This window comes from Oncorhynchus masou, chromosome 24, assembly GCF_036934945.1.
Source record: "Oncorhynchus masou masou isolate Uvic2021 chromosome 24, UVic_Omas_1.1, whole genome shotgun sequence".
Taxonomy (NCBI): Eukaryota; Metazoa; Chordata; class Actinopteri; order Salmoniformes; family Salmonidae; genus Oncorhynchus; species Oncorhynchus masou.
This window is the reverse complement of record NC_088235.1, coordinates 100570944-100596657: the sequence shown is the minus strand read 5'-3', so window position 1 is coordinate 100596657 and position 25714 is coordinate 100570944. Positions and strand designations below refer to the sequence as shown.

Sequence of the window (25714 nt, the reverse complement as noted above, 5' to 3'; positions counted from 1 at the left end):
TGCACACACGTACCATTAAGACAATCCACCACTACCTAACATGCACACACGTAACATTAAGATAATCCACCACTACCTAATATGCACACACGTAACATTAAGAAAATCCACCACTACCTAACATGCACACACGTACCATTAAGACAATCCACCACTACCTAACATGCACACACGTAACATTAAGATAATCCACCACTACCTAACATGCACACTCGTACCATTAAGACAATCCACTACTACCTAACATGCACACACGTAACATTAAGACAATCCGCCACTACCTAATATGCACACACGTAACATTAAGAAAATCCACCACTACCTAACATGCACACACGTACCATTAAGACAATCCACCACTACCTAACATGCACACACGTAACATTAAGACAATCCACCACTACCTAACATGCACACATGTAACATTAAGACAATCCACCACTACCTAACATGCACACATTTAACATTAAGACAATCCCGCACAAAACAAGGGCGGGTCAAACTACTACATATAGGGAAGCTAATTAAACCAAAATGAACACAGATGAAACTAATAAGACAAAACCAACAGGCAAACGAAAAAGGGATCGGTAGCGCTAGTAGGACAGGCAGGGGAGCCAACTTCGGCGGAATTCGTGACACCGATAGATTTTCAAGTAGATTTAAGAAAAAACTAATTTAGCGACTCCAGAACATTCACTGTCTTCTTGGTAAGCAGCTCCAGTTTAGATTTTGCCTTGTGTTTTGGGTTATTGTCCTGCTGAAAGGTGAATTCAACTCCCAGTGTCTTGTGGAAATCAGACTGAACCAGGTTTTCCTCAAGGATTTTGCCTGTGCTTAGCTACGTTCTGTTTCTTTTTTATCCTGAAAATCTCCCCAGTCCTTAGAGAGTACAAGTATACACATAATATGATGCAGCCACCAGTATGCTTGAAAATATTGAGAGTGGTTCTCAGTAATTTGTTTGTATTCAGGACAAAAAGTGAATTGCTTTACCACATTTTTTGCAGTATTTCATTAGTGGCTTGTTGCAAACAGGATGCATGTTTTGGAAGAATTTTTATTCTGTACAGGCTTCCTTCTTTTCACTCTGTCAATTAGGTTATTATTGTGGAGCAATTGCAATGTTGTTGATCCGTCCTCAATGTTCTCCTATCTCAGCCATTAAACTCTAACTGTTTTAAAGTCACCACTGGCATCATGGTGAAATCCCTGAGCGGTTTCCTTCTTCTCCGGCAACTGAGTTAGGAAGGACGCCTGTATCTTTGTGGTGACTGGGTGTATTGATACACCATCTAAACTAATAACTTCATCATGATCAAAGGGATATTCAATATTTGCTTTAAAAAAATCCATCTACCAATAGGTGCGTTGGAAAACCTGGTCTTTGTGGTTGAATCTGTGTTTGAATGTCAATGCTCGACTGAGGGACCTTACACATATTTGTATGTGTGGTGTACAGAGATGAGGTAGTCATTTAAAAATCATGCTAAACACTGTTATTGCACACAGAGTGAGTCCATGGAACTTATTATGTGACTTGTTCAGCGCATTCTTACTTCTGAACATATTTAGGCTTGCCATAACAAAGGGGTTGAATACTTTCCAGCTTTACATTATTAATGAATTTGTAAAAATGTCAAAAAACACTATTTCACTTTGACATTATGGGGTATTGTGTGTCGGCCAGTGAAAAACAATCTCAATTGAATCCATTTTAAATTCAGGCTGGTACACAGCAAAATGTGGAAAAAGTTAAGTGGTGTGAATACTTTCTGAAGGAATGTAAATTAACCCTTACTGCCAGTGGTCAGTACAACAGTAGAAAAGAAATGAAGAGAGTATATATCTCTCACTCTCTCTCTCTCTCTCTCTCTCTCTCTCTCTCTCTCTCTCTCTCTCTCTCTCTCTTCCTGTCTTTTTCCCTCCCAGCTCACCACAGCACCCAGACACCTGCCTCCCTCACTGGTCAGTGCTGATTTTGCCGCAAATTCACTCACAAAGATCTACCCGTACACATTTGGCCAGAAGCCAGGACTGAAGTAAGTGTCTGTCTGTCTGTGTGTGTGTAGGTTGATGGTAGGTTTTGTGTAGGAGGATTACATTCTCACAGTAGATTACATTACATTCTCACAGTAGAAAGGTCTTATTCAACTATTACAGACTACAAAGGGAAGCACAGCCGAGAGCTGCCCAGTGACACGATCCTACCAGAAGAGCTAAATTACTTCTATGCTCGCTTCGAGGCAAGTAACACTGAAACATGCATGAGAGCACCAGCTGTTCCCGGGCGACTGTGTGATCACGCTCTCCGCAGCCGTTGTGAGTAAGACCTTTAAACAGGTCAACATTCACAAGGCCGCAGGGCCAGACGGATTACCAGGATGTGTACTCCGAGCATGCGCTGACCAACTGGCAAATGTATTCACTGACATTTTCAACCTCTCCCTGTCTGAGTCTGTAATACCAACATGTTTCAAGCAGACCACCATAGTCCCTGTGCTCAAGAACACTAAGGTAACCTGCCTAAATGACTACCGACCCGTAGCACTCATGTCTGTAGCCATGAAGTGCTTTAAAAGGCTGGTCATGGGTCACATCATCACCAGTATCCCACTCCAATTTGCATATCGCCCCAACAGATCCACAGATGATGCAATCTATATTGCACTCCACACTGCCCTTTCACACCTGGACAAAAGGAACACCTATGTGAGAATGCTATTCATTGACCATAGCTTAGCATTCAACACCATAGTGCCCTCAAAGCTCATCACTAAGCTAAGGACCCGGGGACTAAACACCTCCCTCTGCAACTGGACCTGGAATTCCTGACGTGCCGCCCCCAGATGGTAAGGGTATGTAACAACACATCCGACATGCGCATCCTTAACACAGGGACCCCTCAGGGGTGTGTGCTCAGTCCCCTCCTGTACTCCTTGTTCATTCATGACTGCACGGCCAGGCATGACTCCAACACCATCATTAAGTTTGCTGATGACACAACAGTGGTAGGCCTAATCATCAACAACGACGAGACAGCATATAGGGAGGTCAGAGACCTGGCCGTGTGGTGCCAGAACAACAACCTCTCCCTCAACATGATCAAGACTAAGGAGATGATTGTGGACTACAGGAAAAGGAGGATGCCACCATTGTCATCGACGGAGCTGTAGTGGAGCAGGTTGAGAGCTTCAAGTTCCTTGGTGTCCACATCACCAACAAACTAACATTGTCCAAGCACATCAAGACAGTCGTGAAGAGGGCACGACAAAACCTATTCCCCCTCAGGAGACTAAAAATATTTGGCAATGGTCCTCAGATCCTCAAAAGGTTCTACAGCTGCACCATCGAGAGCATCCTGGTTGCATTGACAATTTTTTGGGGACAATTTTTAAGGTCTTCCTCTGACACCGTCTGGGATAGAGGTCCCGGATGGCAGGAAGCTTGATGTACTGGGCTGTACGCACTACTCTCTGTAGTGCCTTGAGGATGGGCGCCGAGCAGTTGTCATACCGGGCAGTGATGCAACCACTGGTTGTCAAAGACTCCAGCCACCCTAGTCATAGACTGTTCTCTCTGCTACTGCACGACAAGCGGTACGGAAGCGTCAAGTCTAGGTCCAAGAGGCTTCTAAATAGCTTCTACCCCCAAGCCATAAGACTACTGAACATCTAAACAAATGGCTACCCAGACTACTTGCATTGTCCCCCACCCCCTTTTATGTTGCTGCTACTCTCAGTTATTATCTATGCATAAGTCACTTTAATAACTCTGCCCACATGTATATATTACCTCAATTACCTCGACTAACCGGTGCCCCCGCACATTGACTCTGTGCCGGTACCCCCTGTATATAGTCTCGCTATTGTTATTTTACTGCTCCCCATTCATTATTTGTTACTTTATTTCTTATTTTTTTACGTATTTTTCTTAAAACTGCATTGTTGGTTAAGGGCTTGTAAGTAAGCATTTAACTGTACGGCCTACACCTGTTGTATTCGGCGCATGTGACAAATACAATTTGATTTGATGTTGCTTTAGGTGTTATATTGTTATATTGCCTTTAATTACCTGCTTCTTTCACAGCATAACAAATTTAACCACTAATAACATGCTTTCTCCCCTGTGTCCTAACTCCACCCCAGGTCAGTGTATCTCCATAACAACAAACTGACAGATGCAGGGCTACCAGAGAACATGTTTAACGGTTCTGACAGCCTAGAGGTTCTCATCATGTCCAGTAACTTCCTCCGCTACGTCCCTAGGAACCTGCCCTCTGCTCTCTACCGCCTACATCTAAAGGTATTGTATGTACAGAGTACCTGACCTTAGACAATTAAGACGCATCAGAACAGCACACTCCACATACATACAGCCAAGCATTTGAGGCTCTTTCTCAATTTCCTCGATTACTCATGTTCTCTCCACCCGTCTTCTCCACACCTTCCATGTTAGTGGGAAATGAGGAGGGGGATTAAAGGAGAAGAGGAAACAAAAATATTGACAAGTGTCTGTGATAATCATAAGTGATGATGATTGTGTGTGTCTTCTTGGTATAACAGAACAACATGCTGGAGAAGATCCCATCAGGGGCGTTTGATAGCCTGACCCAGCTCAGAGAGCTCTACCTACAGAACAACCTGCTTAGCAACGAAGGCATGGACAACGAGACCTTCAGGTAGTACCATTTAGTACCAGTAGTACCATTTACTGTCAATGTGTATGATACTCAGACTTACAGACAAACACAAAAACACAACAGAGAGCCATTAAGTCCACCTGAGCAAAGTCTTCTTCTACGATTCAATATATCCGAGGCCACCTATTACATTATTACTGAGGGTATTGATGAAAAGCAAAGACCTATAGACTTTACAACACACGCCAATGTAAAGCTGGGACAATGACACTGCAAAATGAAACAGGCAGGGGAATCATACTGTAATGAAACCGGCAGGGACAATGATACTGTAATGAAACAGGGAGGGACAATGATACTGTAATGAAACAGGGAGGGACAATGATACTGTAATGAAACAGGGAGGGACAATGATACTGTAATGAAACAGGGAGGGACAATGATACTGTAATGAAACAGAGAGGGACAATGATACTGTAATGAAACAGACATAGACAATGATACTGTAATGAAACAGGGAGGGACAATGATACTGTAATGAAACAGGGAGGGACATTGATACTTTAATGAAACAGACATAGACAATGATACTGTAATGAAACAGGGAGGGACATTGATACTTTAATGAAACAGGGAGGGACAATGATACTGTAATGAAACAGGCAGGGACAATGATACTGTAATGAAACAGGGAGGGACAATGATACTGTAATGAAACAGGGAGGGACAATGATACATAGTAGAAAAAAAAGGGGAGTCTATATACAATGTGTGCAAAAGGCATGAGGAGGTAGGCGAATAATTACAATATTGCAGATTAACACTGGATTGATAAATGGTCATGTACAGGTAGAGATATTGGTGTGCAAAAGAGCAGAAAAGTAAATAAATAAAAACTGTGGGGATGAGGTAGGTGAAAATGGGTGGGCTATTTACCAATAGATTATGTACAGCTGCAGCGATCGGTTAGCTGCTCAGATAGCTGATGTTTGAAGTTGGTGAGGGAGATAAAGGTCTCCAACTTCAGCGATTTTTGCAATTCGTTCCAGTCACAGGCAGCAGAGTACTGGAACGAAAGGCGGCCGAATGAGGTGTTGGCTTTAGGGATGATCAGTGAGATACACCTGCTGGAGCGCGTGCTACGGATGGGTGTTGCCATCGTAACCCGTGAACTGAGATAAGGCGGAGCTTTACCTAGCATGGCCTTGTAGACGACCTGGAGCCAGTGGGTCTGGCGACGAATATGTAGCGAGGGCCAGCCGACTAGAGCATACAAGTCGCAGTGGTGGGTAGTATAAGGTGCTTTAGTGACAAAACGGATGGCACTGTGATAAACTGCATCCAGTTTGCTGAGAAGAGTGTTGGAAGCAATTTTGTAGATGACATCGCCGAAGTTGAGGATCGGTAGGATAGTCAGTTTTACTAGGGTAAGCTTGGCAGCGTGAGTGAAGGAGGCTTTGTTACGGAATAGAAAGCCGACTCTTGATTTGATTTTCGATTGGAGATGTTTGATATGGGTCTGGAAGGAGAGTTTGCAGTCTAGCCAGACACCTAGGTACTTATAGGTGTCCACATATTCAAGGTCGGAACCATCCAGTGTGGTGATGCTAGTCGGGCAAGTGGGTGCAGGCAGCGACCGGTTGAAAAGCATGCATTTGGTTTTACTAGCGTTTAAGAGCAGTTGGAGGCCACGGAAGGAGTGTTGTATGGCATTGAAGCTCGTTTCGAGGTTAGATAGCACAGCGTCCAATGACGGGCCGAAAGTATATAGAATGGTGTCGTCTGCGTAGAGGTGGATCAGGGAATCGCCCGCAGCAAGAGCAACATCATTGATATATACAGAGAAAAGAGTCGGCCCGAGAATTGAACCCTGTGGCACCCCCATAGAGACTGCCAGAGGACCAGACAGCATGCCCTCCGATTTGACACACTGAACTCTGTCTGCAAAGTAATTGGTGAACCAGGCAAGGCAGTCATCCGAAAAACCGAGGCTACTGAGTCTGCCGATAAGAATATGGTGATTGACAGAGTCGAAAGCCTTGGCAAGGTCGATGAAGACGGCTGCACAGTACTGTCTTTTATCGATGGCGGTTATGATGTCGTTTAGTACCTTGAGTGTGGCTGAGGTGCACCCGTGACCGGCTCGGAAACCAGATTGCATAGCGGAGAAGGTACGGTGGGATTCGAGATGGTCAATGACCTGTATGTTGACTTGGCTTTCGAAGACCTTAGATAGGCAAGGCAGGATGGATATAGGTCTGTAACAGTTTGGGTCCAGGGTGTCTCCCCCTTTGAAGAAGGGGATGACTGCGGCAGCTTTCCAATCCTTGGGGATCTCAGACGATATGAAAGAGAGGTTGAACAGGCTGGTAATAGGGGTTGCGACAATGGCGGTGGATAGTTTCAGAAATAGAGGTTCCAGATTGTCAAGCCCAGCTGATTTATACGGGTCCAGGTTTTGCAGCTCTTTCAGAACATCTGCTATCTGGATTTGGGTAAAGGAGAACCTGGAGAGGCTTGGGCGAGGAGCTGCGGGGGGGCCGGAGCTGTTGGTCGAGGTTGGAGTAGCCAGGCTGAAGGCATGGCCAGCCGTTGAGAAATGCTTGTTGAAGTTTTCAATAATCATGGATTTATCGGTGGTGACCGTGTTCCCTAGCCTCAGTGCAGTGGGCAGCTGGGAGGAGGTGCTCTTGAAACAGGGAGGGACATTGATACTGTAATGAAACAGGCAGGGACAATGATTATGTAATGAAACAGGGAGGGACATTGATACTGTAATGAAACAGGCAGGGACAATGATTATGTAATGAAACAGGGAGGGACATTGATACTGTAATGAAACAGGCAGGGACAATGATTATGTAATGAAACAGGGAGGGACATTGATACTGTAATGAAACAGGCAGGGGCAATGATAATGTAATGAAACAGGGAGAGACAATGATACTGTAATGAAACAGGCAGGGACAATGATACTGTAATGAAACAGGCAGGGACAATGATACTGTAATGAAACAGGGAGGGACATTGATACTTTAATGAAACAGGCAGGGACAATGATACTGTAATGAAACAGGGAGGGACAATGATACTGTAATGAAACAGGGAGGGACAATGATACTGTAATGAAACAGGGAGGGACAATGATACTGTAATGAAACAGGGAGGGACATTGATACTTTAATGAAACAGGGAGGGACAATGATACTGTAATGAAACAGGCAGGGACAATGATACTGTAATGAAACAGGCAGGGACAATGATACTGTAATGAAACAGGGAGGGACAATGATACTGTAATGAAACAGGGAGGGACAATGATAGTGTAATGAAACAGGGAGGGACATTGATACTGTAATGCAACAGGCAGGAACAATGATTATGTAATGAAACAGGGAGGGACAATGATACTGTAATGAAACAGGCAGGGACAATGGTACTGTAGAGAGGGAGAGAGAGATGGGGAGGGAGAGATAAAGAGAGAGAGAAAGAGAGAATCACTAAAACAATACAGAAATACACTACGGAAAAAGAAGGAACAGCATGTCAGAAATTATCTCCATAGACTTAGAATCCTTAGAATCCATTGACTCTAACCACTTCTGGGAAAATTGGAAAACACTAAACAAACAACAACACAAATAATTATCTATCCAAAATGGAGATGTATGGGTAAACCACTTCTCCAATCTTTTTGGCTATATAACAAAGAATAAAGAGCAAAAACATATACATGATCAAATACAGATCTTAGAATCAACTATTAAAGACTACCAGAACCCACTGGATTCTCCAATTACATTGAATGAGTTACAGGACAAAATAAAAACCCTCCAACCCAAAAAGGCCTGTGGTGTTGATGGTATCCTCAATGAAATGATCAAATATACAGACAATAAATTCCAATTGGCTATACTAAAATTCTTTCACATCATCCTTAGCTCTGGTATCCTCCCCAATATTTGGAACCAAGGACTGATCACCCCAATCCACAAAAGTGGAGACAAATTTGACCCCAATAACTACCGTGGAATATGCGTCAACAGTAACCTTGGGAAAATCCTCTGCATTATCATTAACAGCAGACTCGTACATTTCCTCAATGAAAACAATGTACTGAGCAAATGTCAAATTGGCTTTTTACCAAATTACCGTACAACAGACCATGTATTCACCCTGCAGACCCTAATTGACAACCAAACAAACCAAAACAAAGGCAAAGTCTTCTCATGCTTTGTTGATTTCAAAAAAAGCCTTCGACTCAATTTGTCATGAGGGTCTGCTATACAAACTGATGGAAAGTGGTGTTGGGGGTAAAACATACAATATTATAAAATCCATGTACACAAACAACAAGTGTGCGGTTAAAATTGGCAAAAAACACACACATTTCTTCACACAGGGTTGTGGGGTGAGACAGGGATGCAGCTTAAGCCCCACCCTCTTCAACATATATATCAACGAAGTGGCGCGGGCACTAGAAAAGTCTGCAGCACCCGGCTTCACCCTACTAGAATCCGAAGTCAAATGTCTGCTGTTTGCTGATGATCTGGTGCTTCTGTCACCAACCAAGGAGGGCCTACAGCAACACCTAGATCTTATGCACAGATTCTGTCAGACCTTGGCCCTGACAGTAAATCTCAGTAAGACCAAAATAATGGTGTCCAGTCCAGTCACCAGGACCACAAATACAAATTCCATCTAGACACTGTTGCCCTAGAGCACACAAAAAACTATACATACCTTGGCCTAAACATCAGCGCCACAGGTAACTTCCACAAAGCTGTGAACGATCTGAGAGACAAGGCAAGAAGGGCATTCTATGCCATCAAAAGGAACATAAATTTCAACATACCAATTAGGATTTGGCTAAAAATACTTGAATCAGTCATAGAGCCCATTGCCCTTTATGGTTGTGAGGTCTGGGGTCCACTCACCAACCAAGACTTCACAAAATGGGACAAACACCACATTGAGACTCTGCATGCAGAATTCTGCAAAAGTATCCTCTGTGTACAACGTAGAACACCAAATAATGCATGCAGAGCAGAATTAGGCCGATACCCACTAATGATCAAAATATGAAATTCTATAACCACCTAAAAGGAAGCGATTCCCAAACCTTCCATAACAAAGCCATCACCTACAGAGAGATGAACCTGGAGAAGAGTCCCCTAAGCAAGCCGGTCCTGGGGCTCTGTTCACAAACACACCCTACAGAGCCCCAGGACAGCAGCACAATTAGACCCAACCAAATCATGAGAAAACAAAAAGATAATTTCTTGACACATTTGAAAGAATTAACAAAAAAACAGAGCAAACTAGAATGCTATTTGACCATACACAGAGAGTACACAGCGGCAGAATACCTGACCACTGTGACTGACCCAAAATTAAGGAAAGCTTTGACTATGTGCAGACTCAGTGAGCATAGCCTTGCTATTGAGAAAGGCCGCCGTAGGCAGACATGGCTCTCAAGAGAAGACAGGCTATGTGCTCACTGCCCACAAAATGAGGTGGAAACTGAGCTGCACTTCCTAACCTCCTGCCCAATGTATGACCATATTAGAGAGACATATTTCCCTCAGATTACACAGATCCACAAAGAATTCGAAAACAAATCCAATTTTGATAAACTCCCATATCTACTGGGTGAAATTCCACAGTGTGCCATCACAGCAGCAAGATTTGTGACCTGTTGCCACGAGAAAAGGGCAACCAGTGCAGAACAAACACCATTGTAAATACAACCCATATTTATGCTTATTTATTTTATCTTGTGTCCTTTAACCATTTGTACATTGTTAAAACACTGTATATATATAATATGACATTTGTAATGTCTTTATTGTTTTGAAACTTCTGTATGCGTAATGTTTACTGTTCATTTTTATTGTTTATTTCACTTTATATATTCACTTTATATATTATCTACCTCACTTGCTTTGGCAATGTTAACACATGTTTCCCATGCCAATAAAGCCCTTGAATTGAATTGAGAGAGAGAGAGATAGATATGGAGAGAGAGATGGGGAGAGAGAGAGAGATGGAGAGAGAGATGGGGAGAGAGAGAGAGATGGGGAGAGAGAGATGAGAAGAGAGAGAGACGGGGAGTTAGAGAGAGATGGAGAGAGAGAGATGGAGAGAGAGATGGGGGGAGAGAGAGAGAGAGAGAGGCCAATGGTGAGATATTACGTTGAGCTGGTACATTCTGAGAAAATATCAAAATGGGAGAGATGAGCTTTAAAGATAAAGTGATAACCTAACCTCTTCTCTATCAAAGATAACATCACCCTCTCTTCTCCCCTCTCAGCCAGTTGACCAAGCTGGAGTATCTGGACCTGTCTAACAACAACCTGAGTGTGGTTCCTCAGGGTCTGCCTCGAGGTCTGATACTGCTACACCTAGAGAAGAACAACATCCGCAGTATCCCTGGCGATGCCCTCATAGCCTGCCGTAACCTGGAGTACCTACTGCTGCACAACAATCAGCTACGCTCCCGCTCCATACACCAAGCTGCATTCCATGTATGCCTACAGCATTGCTGAATACTTGGGTTACTTAAGTCCCCCATATGGCCCTATTGCCCCACTTTTGTTGAATAGAAAAATATATTTATATTTCTACTATGTATTTGAGCTTGTGTCTTCATAAGTGAGTACAAAGAAAGGTGAGTACCAGACCTTTCTAAAACTATGCAACATGACCATTTATTGTTAATGGCCATCTCATGAAAAATAATTATGTTTGGGTAGGATGGAAATCTAATTGTTGCCTTTTTTATTCAACTGGTTAAATCTTATACTGTGGATAGATACACCGCCACAGGTGTATCTAGCTCAAAGGACCATGAAAAATATGATAGATGGCTATATAGCTTGATCTGATGGTTAGTTTGGTCAGGTTGAACCACCACAGAGTGTCGGGCACAATTGTTGTGATGTTATGATTATCATCATTTGTGTATATGTTAAATGATTTATGAGAAATGTGAAATGTGCAATGATATGCGCTTACAATAACAATAATTGTTCACAAAAATAGTTTTCTCTTCTCCCCAGGGCCTGAAGAAGCTACACACCCTCCACATGTACAACAACCAGCTGGAGCGTGTCCCCAGGGGTCTACCCCGCCGAGCCAAGACCCTTATGCTGCTTCACAACGGCATCAACGAGATTGGACGCAATGACCTGGTGATGCTTTACACCCTGACCGAGCTCAACCTCAGCTACAACCGCCTCATTAGCCCCAAGCTGCACCGAGAAGGTACACCTGTTAATCCTACGTCGAACATAAGGCTTTCACCTATATACAGTGCATTCGGAAAGTATTCAGAACCCTTGATTATTTTCAGGTCTCCAGAGTTGTTTGATCGGGTTCAAGTCCGGGCTCTGGCAGGGCCACACAAGGACATTCAGAGATTGTGTTGACTTAACTTTGTGTGTAGGGTCGTTGTCCTGTTGGATGTTGAACCTTTGCCCTAGTCTGAGGTCTGAAGCAGGTTTTCATCAAGGATCTCTCTGTACTTTGCTCCGTTCTATCCAGTCTAGTCCCCCAGTCCCTGCCGCTGAAAAACATCCCAACAGCATGATACTGCCACCACCATGTCTGGTTTCCTCCAGATGTGACGCTTGGCATTCAGGCCAAAGAGTTCAATCTTGGTTTCATCAGACCAGAGAATCTTGTTTCTCATGGTCTGAGGCCTTTAGTGTGCCTTTTGGCAAACTCCAAGTGTGCTGTCATGTGCCTTTTACTGAGGAGTGGCTTTCACCTGGCCACTGTACCATCAAGGCCTGATTGGTGGAGTGCTGCAGTGATGGTTGACCTCCTGGAAGGTTCTCCTATCTCCACAGAGGAACTCTGGAGCTCTGTCAGAGTGACTATCGGGTTCTTGAACACCTCGTTGACCAAGGCTGGGCGGCCAGCTCTAGGAAGAGTCTTGGTGGTTGCAAACTTCTTCCATTTAAGAATGATGGAGACCACTGTGTTCTTGGGAACCTTCAGTGCTGCAGACATGTTTTGGTACCCTTCCCAGATCTGTGCCTCAACACAATCCTATCTCGGAGCTATTATTTGACCTCATGGCTTGGTTTTTTGGTTTTTGCTCTGACATGCACTGTCAACTGTGGGGCCTTATATAAACAGGTGTGTTCCTTTCCAAATCATATCCAATCAATTGAATTTACCACAGGTGGACTCCAAGTTGTAGAAACATCTAAATGTTGATATATGGAAACAGGATGCACCTGAGCTCAATTTCAAGTCTCATAGCAAATGATCTGAATACTTACGTAAAAAGGAATTTCATTTTTTTATTTGTAATACATTTGCTAAAATTTCTATAAAACAGTTTTTACTTTGTCATTATGGGGTATTGTGTGTAGATTGATGAAACTTTTATTCAATAAGGCTGTAACGTAACAAAATGTGGAAAATGTCAAGGGTTCTGAATACTTTCCAAATTAACTGTATATGTATATTTTTTGTGTTTTGTTATATGCTGTACAGAAATTGTCTATGTGAATACTGTATGTCTAATGTTAGATGACTCTTGCACAATGTACTGTTTGCCATGTTTGTCATGTTCTGTATGTATGTCTACATGAATATCAGAATGTATACTAGAATGCATTATGAAACAGAAATGGATTAAAATAAAGTCTTCATCATCATAACTGATATTTCAGCTCAGGTGATATAAACAGTTGAAGTCGGAAGTTTACATACACCTTCGCCAAAAACTCAGTTTTGCACAATTCCTGACATTTAATCCTAGTACAAATGTCTTGTCTTAGGTCAGTTAGGATCACCACTTTATTTTAAGTATATGAAATGTCAGAATAATGGTAGAGGGAGTAATTTCTTTCAGTTTTTATTTCTTTCATCACATTCCCAGTGGGTCAGAAGTTTACATACACTCAATTAGTATTTGGTAGCATTGACTTTAAATTGTTTAACTTGGGTCAAACGTTTCGGGGAGCCTTCCACAAGCTTCCCACAATAAGTTGGGTGAATTTTGGTCCATTCCTCCTGACAGAGCTGTTGTAACTGAGTCAGGTTTATAGGCCTCCTTGCTCGGCACACGCTTTTTCAGTTCTGCCCACAAATTTTCTATGGGATTAAGGTCAGGGCTTTGTGATGGCCACTCCAATACCTTGACTTTGTTGTCCTCAAGCCATTTTGCCACAACTTTGGAAGTATGCATGGGATCATTGTTCATTTGGAAGACTCATTTGCGACCAAGCTTTAACTTCCTGACTGATGTCTTGAGATGTTGCTTCAATATGTCCTCATAATTTTCCCTCATCATGATGCCATCTATTTTGTGAAGTGCACCAGTCCCTCCTGCAGCAAAGCACCTCCACAACATGATGCTGCCACCCCCGTGCTTCACGGTTGGGATGGTGTTCTTCGGCTTGCAAGCATCCCCCTTTTTCCTCCAAACATAACAATGGTCATTATGGCCAAACAGTTTTATTTTTGTTTCATCAGACCAGAGGACATTTCTCCAAAAAGTACAATCTTTGTCCCCATGTGCAGTTGTAAACCATAGTATGGCTTTTTAATGGCGATTTTGGAGCAGTGGCTTCTTTCTTGCTGAGCGGCCTTTCAGTTTATGTCGATATAGGACTCGTTTTACTGTGGATATAAATACTTTTGTACCTGTTTCCTGTAGCATCTTCACAAGGTCCTTTTCTGTTGTTCTGGGATTGATTTGCGCTTTTCGCACCAAAGTACGTTAATCTCTAGGAGACAGAACGCGTCTCCTTCCTGAGCGGTATGACGGCTGCGTGGTCCCATGGTGTTTATACTCGCGTAGTATTGTTTGTACAGATGAACGTGGTACCTTCAGGCATTTGGAAATTGCTCCCAAGGATGAACCAGACTTGTGGAGGTCTACAATTTTTTTCTGAGGTCTTGTCTTGATTTCTTTCGATTTGCCCATGATGTCAAGCAAAGAGGCACTGAGTTTGAAGGTAGGCCTTGAAAAACAGTTGACTCCAATGATGTCAATTAGCCTATCAGAAGCTTCTAAATCCATGACGTAATTTTCTGGAATTTTCCAAGCTATTTAAAGGCACAGTCAACTTATTGTATGTAAACTTCTGACCCACTGGAATTGTGGTATTGTGGTAATTGTGGATAAAGTTAATTAGTGAAAGTGAAATAATCTGTCTGTAAACAATTGTTGGAAAAATTACTTGTTTCATGCACAAAGTAGATGTCCTAACCGACTTGCCAAAACTATAATTTGTTAACAACAAATTTGTTGAGTGGTTGAAAAACAGGTTTTAATGACTCCAACCTAAGTGTATGTAAACTTCCGACTTCAACTGTAACCGCAGTGGTTAAATATCTCTATTGTGACATATTCTAATGAAACCGCGTTGATCGCCCAGCTTTCAGGAAGCTGCGTCTGCTGGAGACCTTGGACCTGTCAGGGAACGCCCTCCACTCCCTGCCCCTGGGGCTTCCCCGCTCCCTGCAGGTCCTCCGGGTGAAGGACAACCAGCTGACCTCCATACCAGAGGGGGCTCTGCAGGGCATGTCCAAGCTCAGGGAGATCCACCTCAACCACAACCAGCTCAAACTCAACTCCATCTACCAGGGAGCCTGGATGGAGCTCAGAGCTCTGACGGTGAGACCGGGTGATTGGGGTGTGTGAGGTGGAGGGGAGAGGGGAGAAGTAGAGAGGAAGAGAGAGGATGTATGTTGCCCCCCCCAATACACACCTCACCATTACAATCTGTCTGATCCCCTCAACCACTTCTTTCCTCTCAGTTTACTGAACCTACAGGTTTTCTGTGTGATAAAGCTGGCTGCTGGCTCTGACCTTCAGTTGTTGGAACTGTTGGTAGTTGGTTAGCACTCTGATGGTGTAGAAGGGCCCAATAAATACAAGGTGATTGATTTGATTGATGTGTTCGTCCAGACGTTGGACCTGTCCAGTAACCAGCTGTCCCATGTCCCCTCTGACCTGCCTGAGTCTCTGGAGTACCTGTACCTTCAGTCCAATCGTATTAGCACTGTCCCTGCCACCGCCTTCGAGGGCACCCCCAACATCAAGGGCATCTTCCTACGGTGAGAGACTAAAAACTAATGCATGCACACACACACCGACACAACTAGAAACACACTCGCACCTGAACCTATTTCTCAGTTCAAACCCACAGCTCATGTTCAGTAAGTTCAAGTCCCAATAACAAATGCGAGTGTCAATCAAACTCTCTCAAATCACTCTCTCAAATATACACACACACACACACCCACACACACACACACACACACACACACACACACACACACACACACACACACACACACACACACACACACACACACACACACACACACACACACAAACACACACACACACACACTTACTTTACTATGTTTTTTAGATAACAATAATTCAACCGTCATTCAACTCCTGACCCCTTCCATTAACTCTGAGGCCCAGTGTTCTCCTTTCCACTCCACTGTTCCATCCATTTCTGTTGCATTGTTTCTGAATGAGACATTTCTGGCCTTCTACTCAGCTCAAATCATCACCATTCATCCTCTACTGGGAGTGTGCGACTAAGTCCTGTTGATTGATGCCAGCTGTAAGACAGAGCCACATAGCCCCTAGTCTATTGAGTCCCAAGCTTCGTCCAATGGCACCCTATTCCCTATATAGTGCACTACTTTTGAAACGAGCCCTACTCAAATGTAGTGTACTGTATATGGAATTAGCATGCCATTTGGGACGCAACCCCAGGGCTCTGATGGATATTTGGTTGATAGTTCCCTCATCATCCTTACGTGTGGTTATTTTCTGTTTGGACCTGATCTATGTTGCGCTGTGCTGAGGAGACTTATGTAACGGACACAGAGAAGGAGGGAGCTGCTGACGGAACAAGTTGTCCTTCTGCTTTACCTCTGTGTTGACTGTATCTCCTACACATATACGCAATGTAAAGTACCCATCAGATGGTTGTTTTTTCATTTATCTACTAAACTCTCCTAATTATCTGGTTGGGGTATGAAATGTAAATTATGTAAATTAATCAGGTGCTTTTCTAAAACTCAGCATTGATAACCAAGTAAAAGTCACTGTTTCATTTGGGTGTAAATTCTTGTTTCTCTGTTTTTTGCAGGATAGAACAGAACTGATGGTGGTAAAGATTTAGGGATACTCCCTCTGTGTCTAGTTCTGTTTCTTGGCTTGTGATGCTCTGCTGCTTTTTCTATTGATTAAATCAAGTGAAATGATTGGATTTCCAACTAAAACAGCTCAGACCTGCCAACTAGTTTTCTCTTAGTTTCCTTCCTTCTGTCCTCTTCGGACTTCTTCCTTGTCTGTGGGCGGGGTTGGGTCCCAAAAGTCTAAACCGTTAACATCCTTGTCTCCTCATCTGCTTGCTACCACTGGTCTGAATAGATACTGGTGTATGTAGCTGGCCAGGTTAGTATCAGTTTCCATCATATTACTTTACCTCTTAGACCACTAATCATTTCAGGACATTTTGGCCATCGTTATGTTTGGAAAGTAAATGATCTAAGATTGGTGGGCCGCTGGCCTGAGGGTTTGTCTGGTTGGTTTTAGAGACAGCTGTTTTTTTCAGCAGGAGTCTGACTGACTGCTCTAGGCTGTTTTATCAGCTCAAGGACTTTACAGGCCCTGACCTCATCCAGCCCACTCTGTCCTCCAGCCTGTTGGTCTCTTCATGCTGTGGGGTCAGCCTCAGCAGCTGCTGAAGTATCACAGCAGTTAGAAATGCTTGTTTTTCCTCTAAATCCCTCCACAGCTGTGGGAGCTGCTGGCCTGAGCCAATTTACAGCGGATGGAATGCTGCATGGGTTCAGTGGGGGAGGGAGGGGGTTGTGTGCTTGTTTGTGTGTGTGTAGCTTATGCATGCATCTGTTTACATTGAGTGTGCGTAGATATACAGTTGAAGTCGGAAGTTTACATACACTTAGGTTGGAGTCATTAAAACTAGTTTTTTAATCACTCCACAAATGTCTTGTTAAAAAACTATAGTTTTGGCAAGTCGGTTAGGACATCTACTTTGAGCATAACACAAGTAATTTTTCCAGCAAATGTTTACAGACAGATTATTTAATTTATAATTCATTTTATCACAATTCATAATGAACCAAGATGGCGTAGCAGTAAGACGTGTCGAGTCGTGTCCCTTGTATATATCGTCTTTTTCGTTTTTACATATTTTTCTTCGCATATCCTTTAAAACATTTCGCTAAACCTCAGCTTCCAAATACTCTCCTGCAACCCGCCTTACCCAATGTAGCTATTTTTCCTAAGTATTTATATTTACTTCGGAACCGGAACCCCTCAACTGAAGCTAGCCAGCTAACTACCAGCTATGCTAGCGGTCTTCAGCTAACCGGTCATCAGCTAACCTTTAGCTCGGAAAGCTCTCGCCAGTTCGAACAAGGCGACTATAACCAGAGCATAACGGACCTATTTATTTTTTTATCCCCGGATTCCCACCACAAACGGAACATCTCTCAGCTGGATCTTCACAACTAGCTATCTAGCTAAACCGCAACCCCGGATGATTTACTCCTGGCTAGCGTTTCCACCCACTTAGCTTGAAGCTAGCCCGGCCAGAGCCCCTGTGCTACCACCGTAGCAGACTCCTGGGCTACAATACCTACCACCGTAGCATACTCCTGGGCTACAATACCCGGACCCACGACCGGTCTATCGATGTCACCGCATGAAGAGGAATAAACAGACTCACCCCATCGCGACGTCCCCCAAAGGCTAACTCTCTAGCCCTTGCTATCTCCTTGCTTGCTATTTCGGCCTGCTAACTGCCAGCTTGTTTAGCCCCGGTCCGCTAACTGCTACCTTGTTTAGCCCCGGCCAACTAACAGGCCTGCTAACCGTCTGAATCGCCACGTCCCAAACACTCACTGGACCCATATTTACTCTCTATCTCTTTTCGATTTTTAATTTGTTTATACCTTCCGGTAACCTGCCTCACCCAATGTGATACGGAATCGCTATTATTTTTAATTTTTAGAACACACTCAAGATAACACTCACCAATCCAGCTTCCCTGCCCCCTGGACATTGATCACTTGGCTACATAGCTGATGCATGCTGGACTGTCCATTAATCACGGTACTCCATTCTGCTTGTTTATGTTTTATCTGTCGGCCCCGTTGCCTAGTCAACGCCATTTTACCTGCTGTTGTTGTGCTAGCTGATTAGCTGTTGTTGTCTCACCTGCCCAGAAACCTGTCTGCGCATTATGCCATGAATATATTCTACCATGCCCAGAAACCTGCTCCTCTTATTCTCTCTCCCCAATGTTCTAGGCGACCAGTTTTGATAGCCTTTAGTCGCACCCTCATACTACTCCTTCTCTGTTCCGCGGGTGATGTGGAGGTAAACCCAGGCCCTGCACGTCCCCAGGCACCCTCATTTGTTGACTTCTGTGATCGAAAAAGCCTCGGTTTCATGCATGTCAACATCAGAAGCCTCCTCCCTAAGTTTGTTTTACTCACTGCTTTAGCACACTCTGCTAACCCTGATGTCCTTGCCGTGTCTGAGTCCTGGCTCAGGAAGGCCACCAAAAATTCTGAGATTTCCATACCCAACTATAACATCTTCCGTCAAGATAGAACTGCCAAAGGGGGAGGAGTTGCAGTCTACTGCAGAGATAGCCTGCAAAGTAATGTCATACTTTCCAGGTCCATACCCAAACAGTTCGAACTACTAATTTTGAAAATTACTCTCTCCAGAAATAAGTCTCTCACTGTTGCCGCCTGCTACCGACCCCCTCAGCTCCCAGCTGTGCCCTGGACACCATTTGTGAATTGATCGCCCCCCATCTAGCTTCAGAGTTTGTTCTTTTAGTTGACCTAAACTGGGATATGCTTAACACCCCGGCAGTCCTACAATCTAATCTAGATGCCCTCAATCTCACACAAATCATCAAGGAACCCACCAGGTACAACCCTAACTTTGTAAACAAGGGCACCCTCATAGACGTCATCCTGACCAACTGGCCCTCCAAATACACCTCCGCTGTCTTCAACCAGGATCTCAGCGATCACTGCCTCATTGCCTGTATCTGCTACGGAGCCGCAGTCAAACGACCACCCCTCATCACTGTCAAACGCTCCCTAAAACACTTCTGTGAGCAGGCCTTTCTAATCGACCTGGCCCGGGTATCCTGGAAGGACATTGACCTCATCCCGTCAGTTGAGGATGCCTGGTCATTCTTTAAAAGTAACTTCCTCACCATTTTAGATAAGCATGCTCTGTTCAAAAAATGCAGAACTAAGAACAGATACAGCCCTTGGTTCACTCCAGACCTGACTGCCCTCGACCAGCACAAAAACATCCTGTGGCGGACTGCAATAGCATCGAATAGTCCCCGCGATATGCAACTGTTCAGGGAAGTCAGGAACCAATACACGCAGTCAGTCAGGAAAGCTAAGGCCAGCTTCTTCAGGCAGAAGTTTGCATCCTGTAGCTCCAACTCCAAAAAGTTCTGGGACACTGTGAAGTCCATGGAGAACAAGAGCACCTCCTCCCAACAGGTCACTGACCATCTCGAATCACACCGTACCTTCTCCGCTGTGCAATCTGGTTTCCGAGCCGGTCACGGGTGCACCTCAGCCACACTCAAAGTACTAAACGACATCATAACCGCCATCGATAAAAGACAGTACTGTGCAGCCGTCTTCATCGACCTTGCCAAGGCTTTCGACTCTGTCAATCACCATATTCTTATCGGCAGACTCAGTAGCCTCGGTTTTTCGGATGACTGCCTTGCCTGGTTCACCAATTATTTTGCAGACAGAGTTCAGTGTGTCAAATCGGAGGGCATGCTGTCCGGTCCTCTGGCAGTCTCTATGGGGGTGCCACAGGGTTCAATTCTCGGGCCGACTCTTTTCTCTGTATATATCAATGATGTTGCTCTTGCTGCGGGCGTTTTCCTGATCCACCTCTACGCAGACGACCCCATTCTATATACTTCCGGCCCGTCCTTGGACACTGTGCTATCTAACCTCCAAACGAGCTTCAATGCCATACAACACTCCTTCCGTGGCCTCCAACTGCTCTTAAACGCTAGTAAAACCAAATGCATGCTTTTCAACTGATCGCTGCCTGCACCAGCATGCCCGACGAGCATCACCACCCTGGATGGTTCCGACCTTGAATATGTGGACATCTATAAGTACCTAGGTGTCTGGCTAGACTGTAAACTCTCCTTCCAGACTCACATCAAACATCTCCAATCGAAAATCAAATCAAGAGTCGGCTTTCTATTCCGCAACAAAGCCTCCTTCACTCACGCCGCCAAACTTACCCTAGTAAAACTGACTATCCTACCGATCCTCAACTTCGGCGATGTCATCTACAAAATTGCTTCCAACACTCTACTCAGCAAACAAGATGCAGTTTACCACAGTGCCATCCGTTTTGTCACTAAAGCACCTTATACCACCCACCACTGCAACTTGTATGCTCTAGTCGGCTGGCCCTCGCTACATATTCGTCGCCAGACCCACTGGCTCCAGGTCATCTACAAGTCCATGCTAGGTAAAGCTCCGCCTTATCTCAGTTCACTGGTCACGATGGCAACACCCATCCGTAGCACGCGCTCCAGCAGGTGTATCTCACTGATCATCCCTAAAGCCAACACCTCAATTGGCCGCCTTTCGTTCCAGTACTCTGCTGCCTGTGACTGGAACGAATTGCAAAAATCCCTGAAGTTGGAGACTTTTATCTCCCTCACCAACTTCAAACATCTGCTATCTGATCAGCTAACCGATCGCTGCAGCTGTACATAGTCTACTGGTAAATAGCCCACCCATTTTCACCTACCTCTTCCCCATACTGTTTTTATTTATTTACTTTTCTGCTCTTTTGCACACCAATATATCTACCTGTACATGACCATCTGATCATTTATCACTCCAGTGTTAATCTGCAATATTGTAATTATTCGCCTACCTCCTCATGCCTTTTGCACACATTGTATATATAGACTCCCCTTTTTTTTCCTACTGTGTTATTGACTTGTTAATTGTTTACTCCATGTGTAACTCTGTGTTGTCTGTTCACACTGCTATGCTTTATCTTGGCCAGGTCGCAGTTGCAAATGAGAACTTGTTCTCAACTAGCCTACCTGGTTAAATAAAGGTGAAAAAATAAATAAAAATAAAAATAAAATTCCAGTGGGTCAGAAGTTTACATACACTAAGTTGACTGTGCCTTTAAACAGCTTGGAAAATTCCAGATAATGATGTCATGGCTTTAGAAGCTTCTGATAGGCTAATTGACAGTCATTTTAGTCAATTGGAGGTGTAACTGTGAATGTATTTCAAGGCCTACCTTCAAACGCAGTGCCTCTTTGTTTGACATCATGGGAAAATTGAAAGAAATTAGCCAAACAATTCATCCTTGGGAGCAATTTCCAAACGCCTGAAGGTACCACGTTCATCTGTACAAACAATAGTACGCAAGTATGAACACCATGGGACCACGCAGCCGTCATACAGCTCAGGAAGGAGACGCGTTCTGTCTCCTAGATATCAACGTACTTTGGTGCGAAAAGTGCAAATCAATCCCAGAACAACAGAAAAGGACCTTGTGAAGATGCTAAAGGAAACAGGTACAAAAGTATCTATAGCCACAGTAAAACGAGTCCTATATCAACATAAGCTGAAAGGCCGCTCAGCAAGGTAGAAGCCACTGTTCCAAAACCTCCATAAAAAAGCCAGACTATGGTTTGCAACTGCACATGGGGACAAAGATTGTACTTTTTGGAGAAATGTCCTCTGGTCTGATGAAACAAAAATAGAACTGTTTGGCCATAATGACCATCATTATGTTAGGAGGAAAAAGGGGGAGGCTTGCAAGCTGAAGAACACCATCACAACCTTAAAGCATGGGAGTGGCAGCATCATGTTGTGGGAGTGCTTTGCTGCAGGAGGGACTGGTGCACCTCACAAAATAGATGGCATCATGATGAGGGAAAATTATGTGGATATATTGAAGCAACATCTCAAGACATCAGTCAGGAAGTTAAAGCTTGGTCGCGAATGGGTCTTCCAAATGGGCAATGACCCCAAGCATACTTCCAAAGTTGTGGCAAAATGGCTTAAGGACAACAAAGTCAAGGTATTGGAGTGGACATCACAAAGCCCTGACCTCAATCCCATAGAAAATGTGTGGGTAGAACTGAAAAAGCATGTGCGAGCAAGGAGGCCTACAAACCTGACTCAGTTACACCAGCTCTGTTAGGAGGAATGGGCCAAAATTCACCCAACTTATTGTGGGAGGCTTGTGGAAGGCTACCCGAAACGTTTGACCCAAGTTAAACAATTTAAAGTCAATGCTGCCAAATACAAATTGAGTGTATGTAAACTTCTGACCCACTGGGAATGTGATGAAAGAAATAAAAGCTGAAATAAATATTTCTCTCTACTACTATTCTGACATTTCACATACTTAAAATAAAGTGGGTATCTTAACTGACCTAAAGACAGGGAATTGTTACTTGGATTAAATGTCAGGAATTGTGAAAAACTGTATGTAAACAGTTTTGGCTAAGGTGTATGCAAACTTCTGACTTCAACTGTAAATATGCGTGTGCGCGTGTGTGTGTAGAAGGTGTGAGTGTCTGGGACAGATCATGAGTGTATTTTAAACTAAGATGGATCCACTTCACTGACACTCAAGACATTGGCTTGATTGGGATAACATGGTGTCATGTACCCTTGATGCAGTACAGGGAGTATCAGAGTTGACTCATAGACAGAACAGCAGACAGACAATCTGATTGGCTAAGACCACATACTGTGCTTATTTACTTACTGAATCTCAACACCTGATTTGTTTACACCACATGTTGTGCCGGTCCTTATGGACAATGTCCATATTGGATTGGTTCTAATAATATGCTCGTTCAAATTCTAAACACAACGTCCTATCGGTTAGCAGCTCTTGCTGTGCTGGTTTACACATCAAACTCCAGCATCTGCTCAGTCATCATCACATAATATTGAGAAATTCAGCACCTGATTCCTTTTGTTATGATTAGTTGCTAGTTGTATAGGATTCAAGTCTCGGATCAGATCCTCCAGGCCATATAATCAAAAAGACAAAATGGATCCTATATGCCCTCCTACTATGAGACAGTTTGTGAATACGGGCCCTGACCCCACAGACCTTTGCTCTGTCCCCCTCTCAGGTTCAACCGTCTGTCAGCCCATTCTGTGAAGGAGAGCTCCTTCAAACACCTGACCAACCTGCGGGTGCTAGACATTGGCCACTTGAGTCACTCCGACCCCTCTGGCTCCCCCGGACCCCCCTTCGGACAAGAGGAAGAGGAGGAGGAAGAGATCGAGATAGAGGAAGTGGGAGAGGGATTTGCTTAATAAGTTTAGCCCATGGACACAAGCTGCTTGAATGATCGGAACCAAATGGTGCAGTTGTTTGAGATGCCATCCCAAAGTCCTGTTATTTTGAACGTACAGAAACATTTATTTTTGCAGTAGATCAGACTCAATTCAAAAATGTAAATTAAACTATGAATGGAAGGGAAACGTGGTATTTTGTCCCATTGCATATAGTGGTGAATTGCAGATGCACATATCTCTGGTGCAGGATACTAGATGAAATTGTATTTTTGTTTGTTGTATTTTTTATTTTTCTGGCCTTTGCTTGTCTATGCAACGACAGATACGGTTGATTTTTGTTCATCCCAAATTGCACCCTATTCACTATTGTTTGCACTACATTTGACTAGGGCCTATAGGGCTCTGGTCAAAAGTACTGCACTATATAGGGAATAGTGTGCCAATTGGGACACCGCTTGTCTCACCACCAGGTTAGTGTAACCAGAAAGAAAGAGACAGTCAGACCTCATATGTTGATCATGCTGTATGAGTCCCATCTCTGACCTCTACTGTGTGCTAGCTGTGTCACCATACAAAGAAGATTATGTTGAGATTTGAAGTTATTGTCATCAGTTCTGAGCCTGTATTCATACAGATGTAGGATCTTAATTTGATCACTCTGTTGCAGGAGAACTTTCAAGCAATGCAGGAAATGTAAATTGTGTACTGTAGTGTATTTGAGGTTTTAAAAAGTTTCTGGAGTTTGTAATTCTCACTTTGAAATTTCAGACTTGATTTTCCATTGCAAAAGAATGTATCAACTCCTACAAAGATGTTCATGAATTATAATCCACATAATAATTCACATTTCCTGTTGCTGCAGGATTATTTTCCTGCTGTAGCAAACTGGCTCAAATGAAGATCCTACATCTGTACAGTCAAGAGTCTCAGACTAGGAGTACTGATCTTGGATCAGATCCCCGCTCTTATTCATTATGGTCTAAAAGGCTAAACTGATCCTATATCAGCACTCCTACTCTGAGATGCTTTGTGGATACTGGCTCTGGCTGTGATTGTGTGTCATGGCCTGGTAAGACAGTCTGGCTTTATGTCATTCTGTTATTCTTATATCATCGTTAATATGCCACAGAAGTTCCGTGACTGTGTCACAATCTCCTCCCTCGCTCAGCCTACCAGGAGCTTGATCCATGCTGCTAATCTAATGCCTTGCTTTAATCCAGTCTTGTTTTACAATGATAACGATTGCAAATATTTGTATATGGTTTCTGAAAAACTCATGCTATTAAATTAATCTCGTTGCTATGAACCAATGCTTTTCTATGTATTGCACCTTCGGATTTATGCGTAGGGATTTCACACAGCAATTCATTATTTGAAAAATTATTAAATATTTGAAGTATTTTCCTTTACATTGATGGAAAGATAAAAATGAACTTCCTGCATGAACAGTTTTCTCAGCACAACCCAATATTAAGTGTGAAATGTACAGTACCAGTACCAGTCAAACGTTTGACACACCTACGCATTCAATGGTTTTTAATTTGTAGAATAATAATTATTTGTAGAATAATAGTGAAGACATCAAAACTATGAAATACTATGAAATAACGCATATGGAATCATGTAGTAACTCAAAAAGTGTTAAACATATAAAAATATATTTTATATTTCAGATTCTTC

At 43.5% G+C, this 25714-nt stretch overlaps 1 protein-coding gene across 2 annotated transcripts in view; it reads left to right on the top strand.

Annotated features, from left to right (window-relative positions):
* podn (podocan) overlaps nucleotides 1-25413 on the top strand; it is a 91522-nt gene extending 66109 nt beyond the window's left edge. For both annotated transcript variants that reach the window (XM_064935869.1, XM_064935868.1), the window contains exons 6-13: nucleotides 1933-2042; nucleotides 4149-4305; nucleotides 4566-4681; nucleotides 10956-11169; nucleotides 11704-11908; nucleotides 15043-15281; nucleotides 15576-15724; nucleotides 23866-25413. In XM_064935869.1, coding sequence (XP_064791941.1) covers nucleotides 1933-2042; nucleotides 4149-4305; nucleotides 4566-4681; nucleotides 10956-11169; nucleotides 11704-11908; nucleotides 15043-15281; nucleotides 15576-15724; nucleotides 23866-24052 — 1377 coding nt within the window. In that variant the 3' untranslated portion in view covers nucleotides 24053-25413. The remainder of the gene's footprint in view (nucleotides 1-1932; nucleotides 2043-4148; nucleotides 4306-4565; nucleotides 4682-10955; nucleotides 11170-11703; nucleotides 11909-15042; nucleotides 15282-15575; nucleotides 15725-23865) is intronic.
* Nucleotides 25414-25714: the final 301 nt, after the last annotated feature.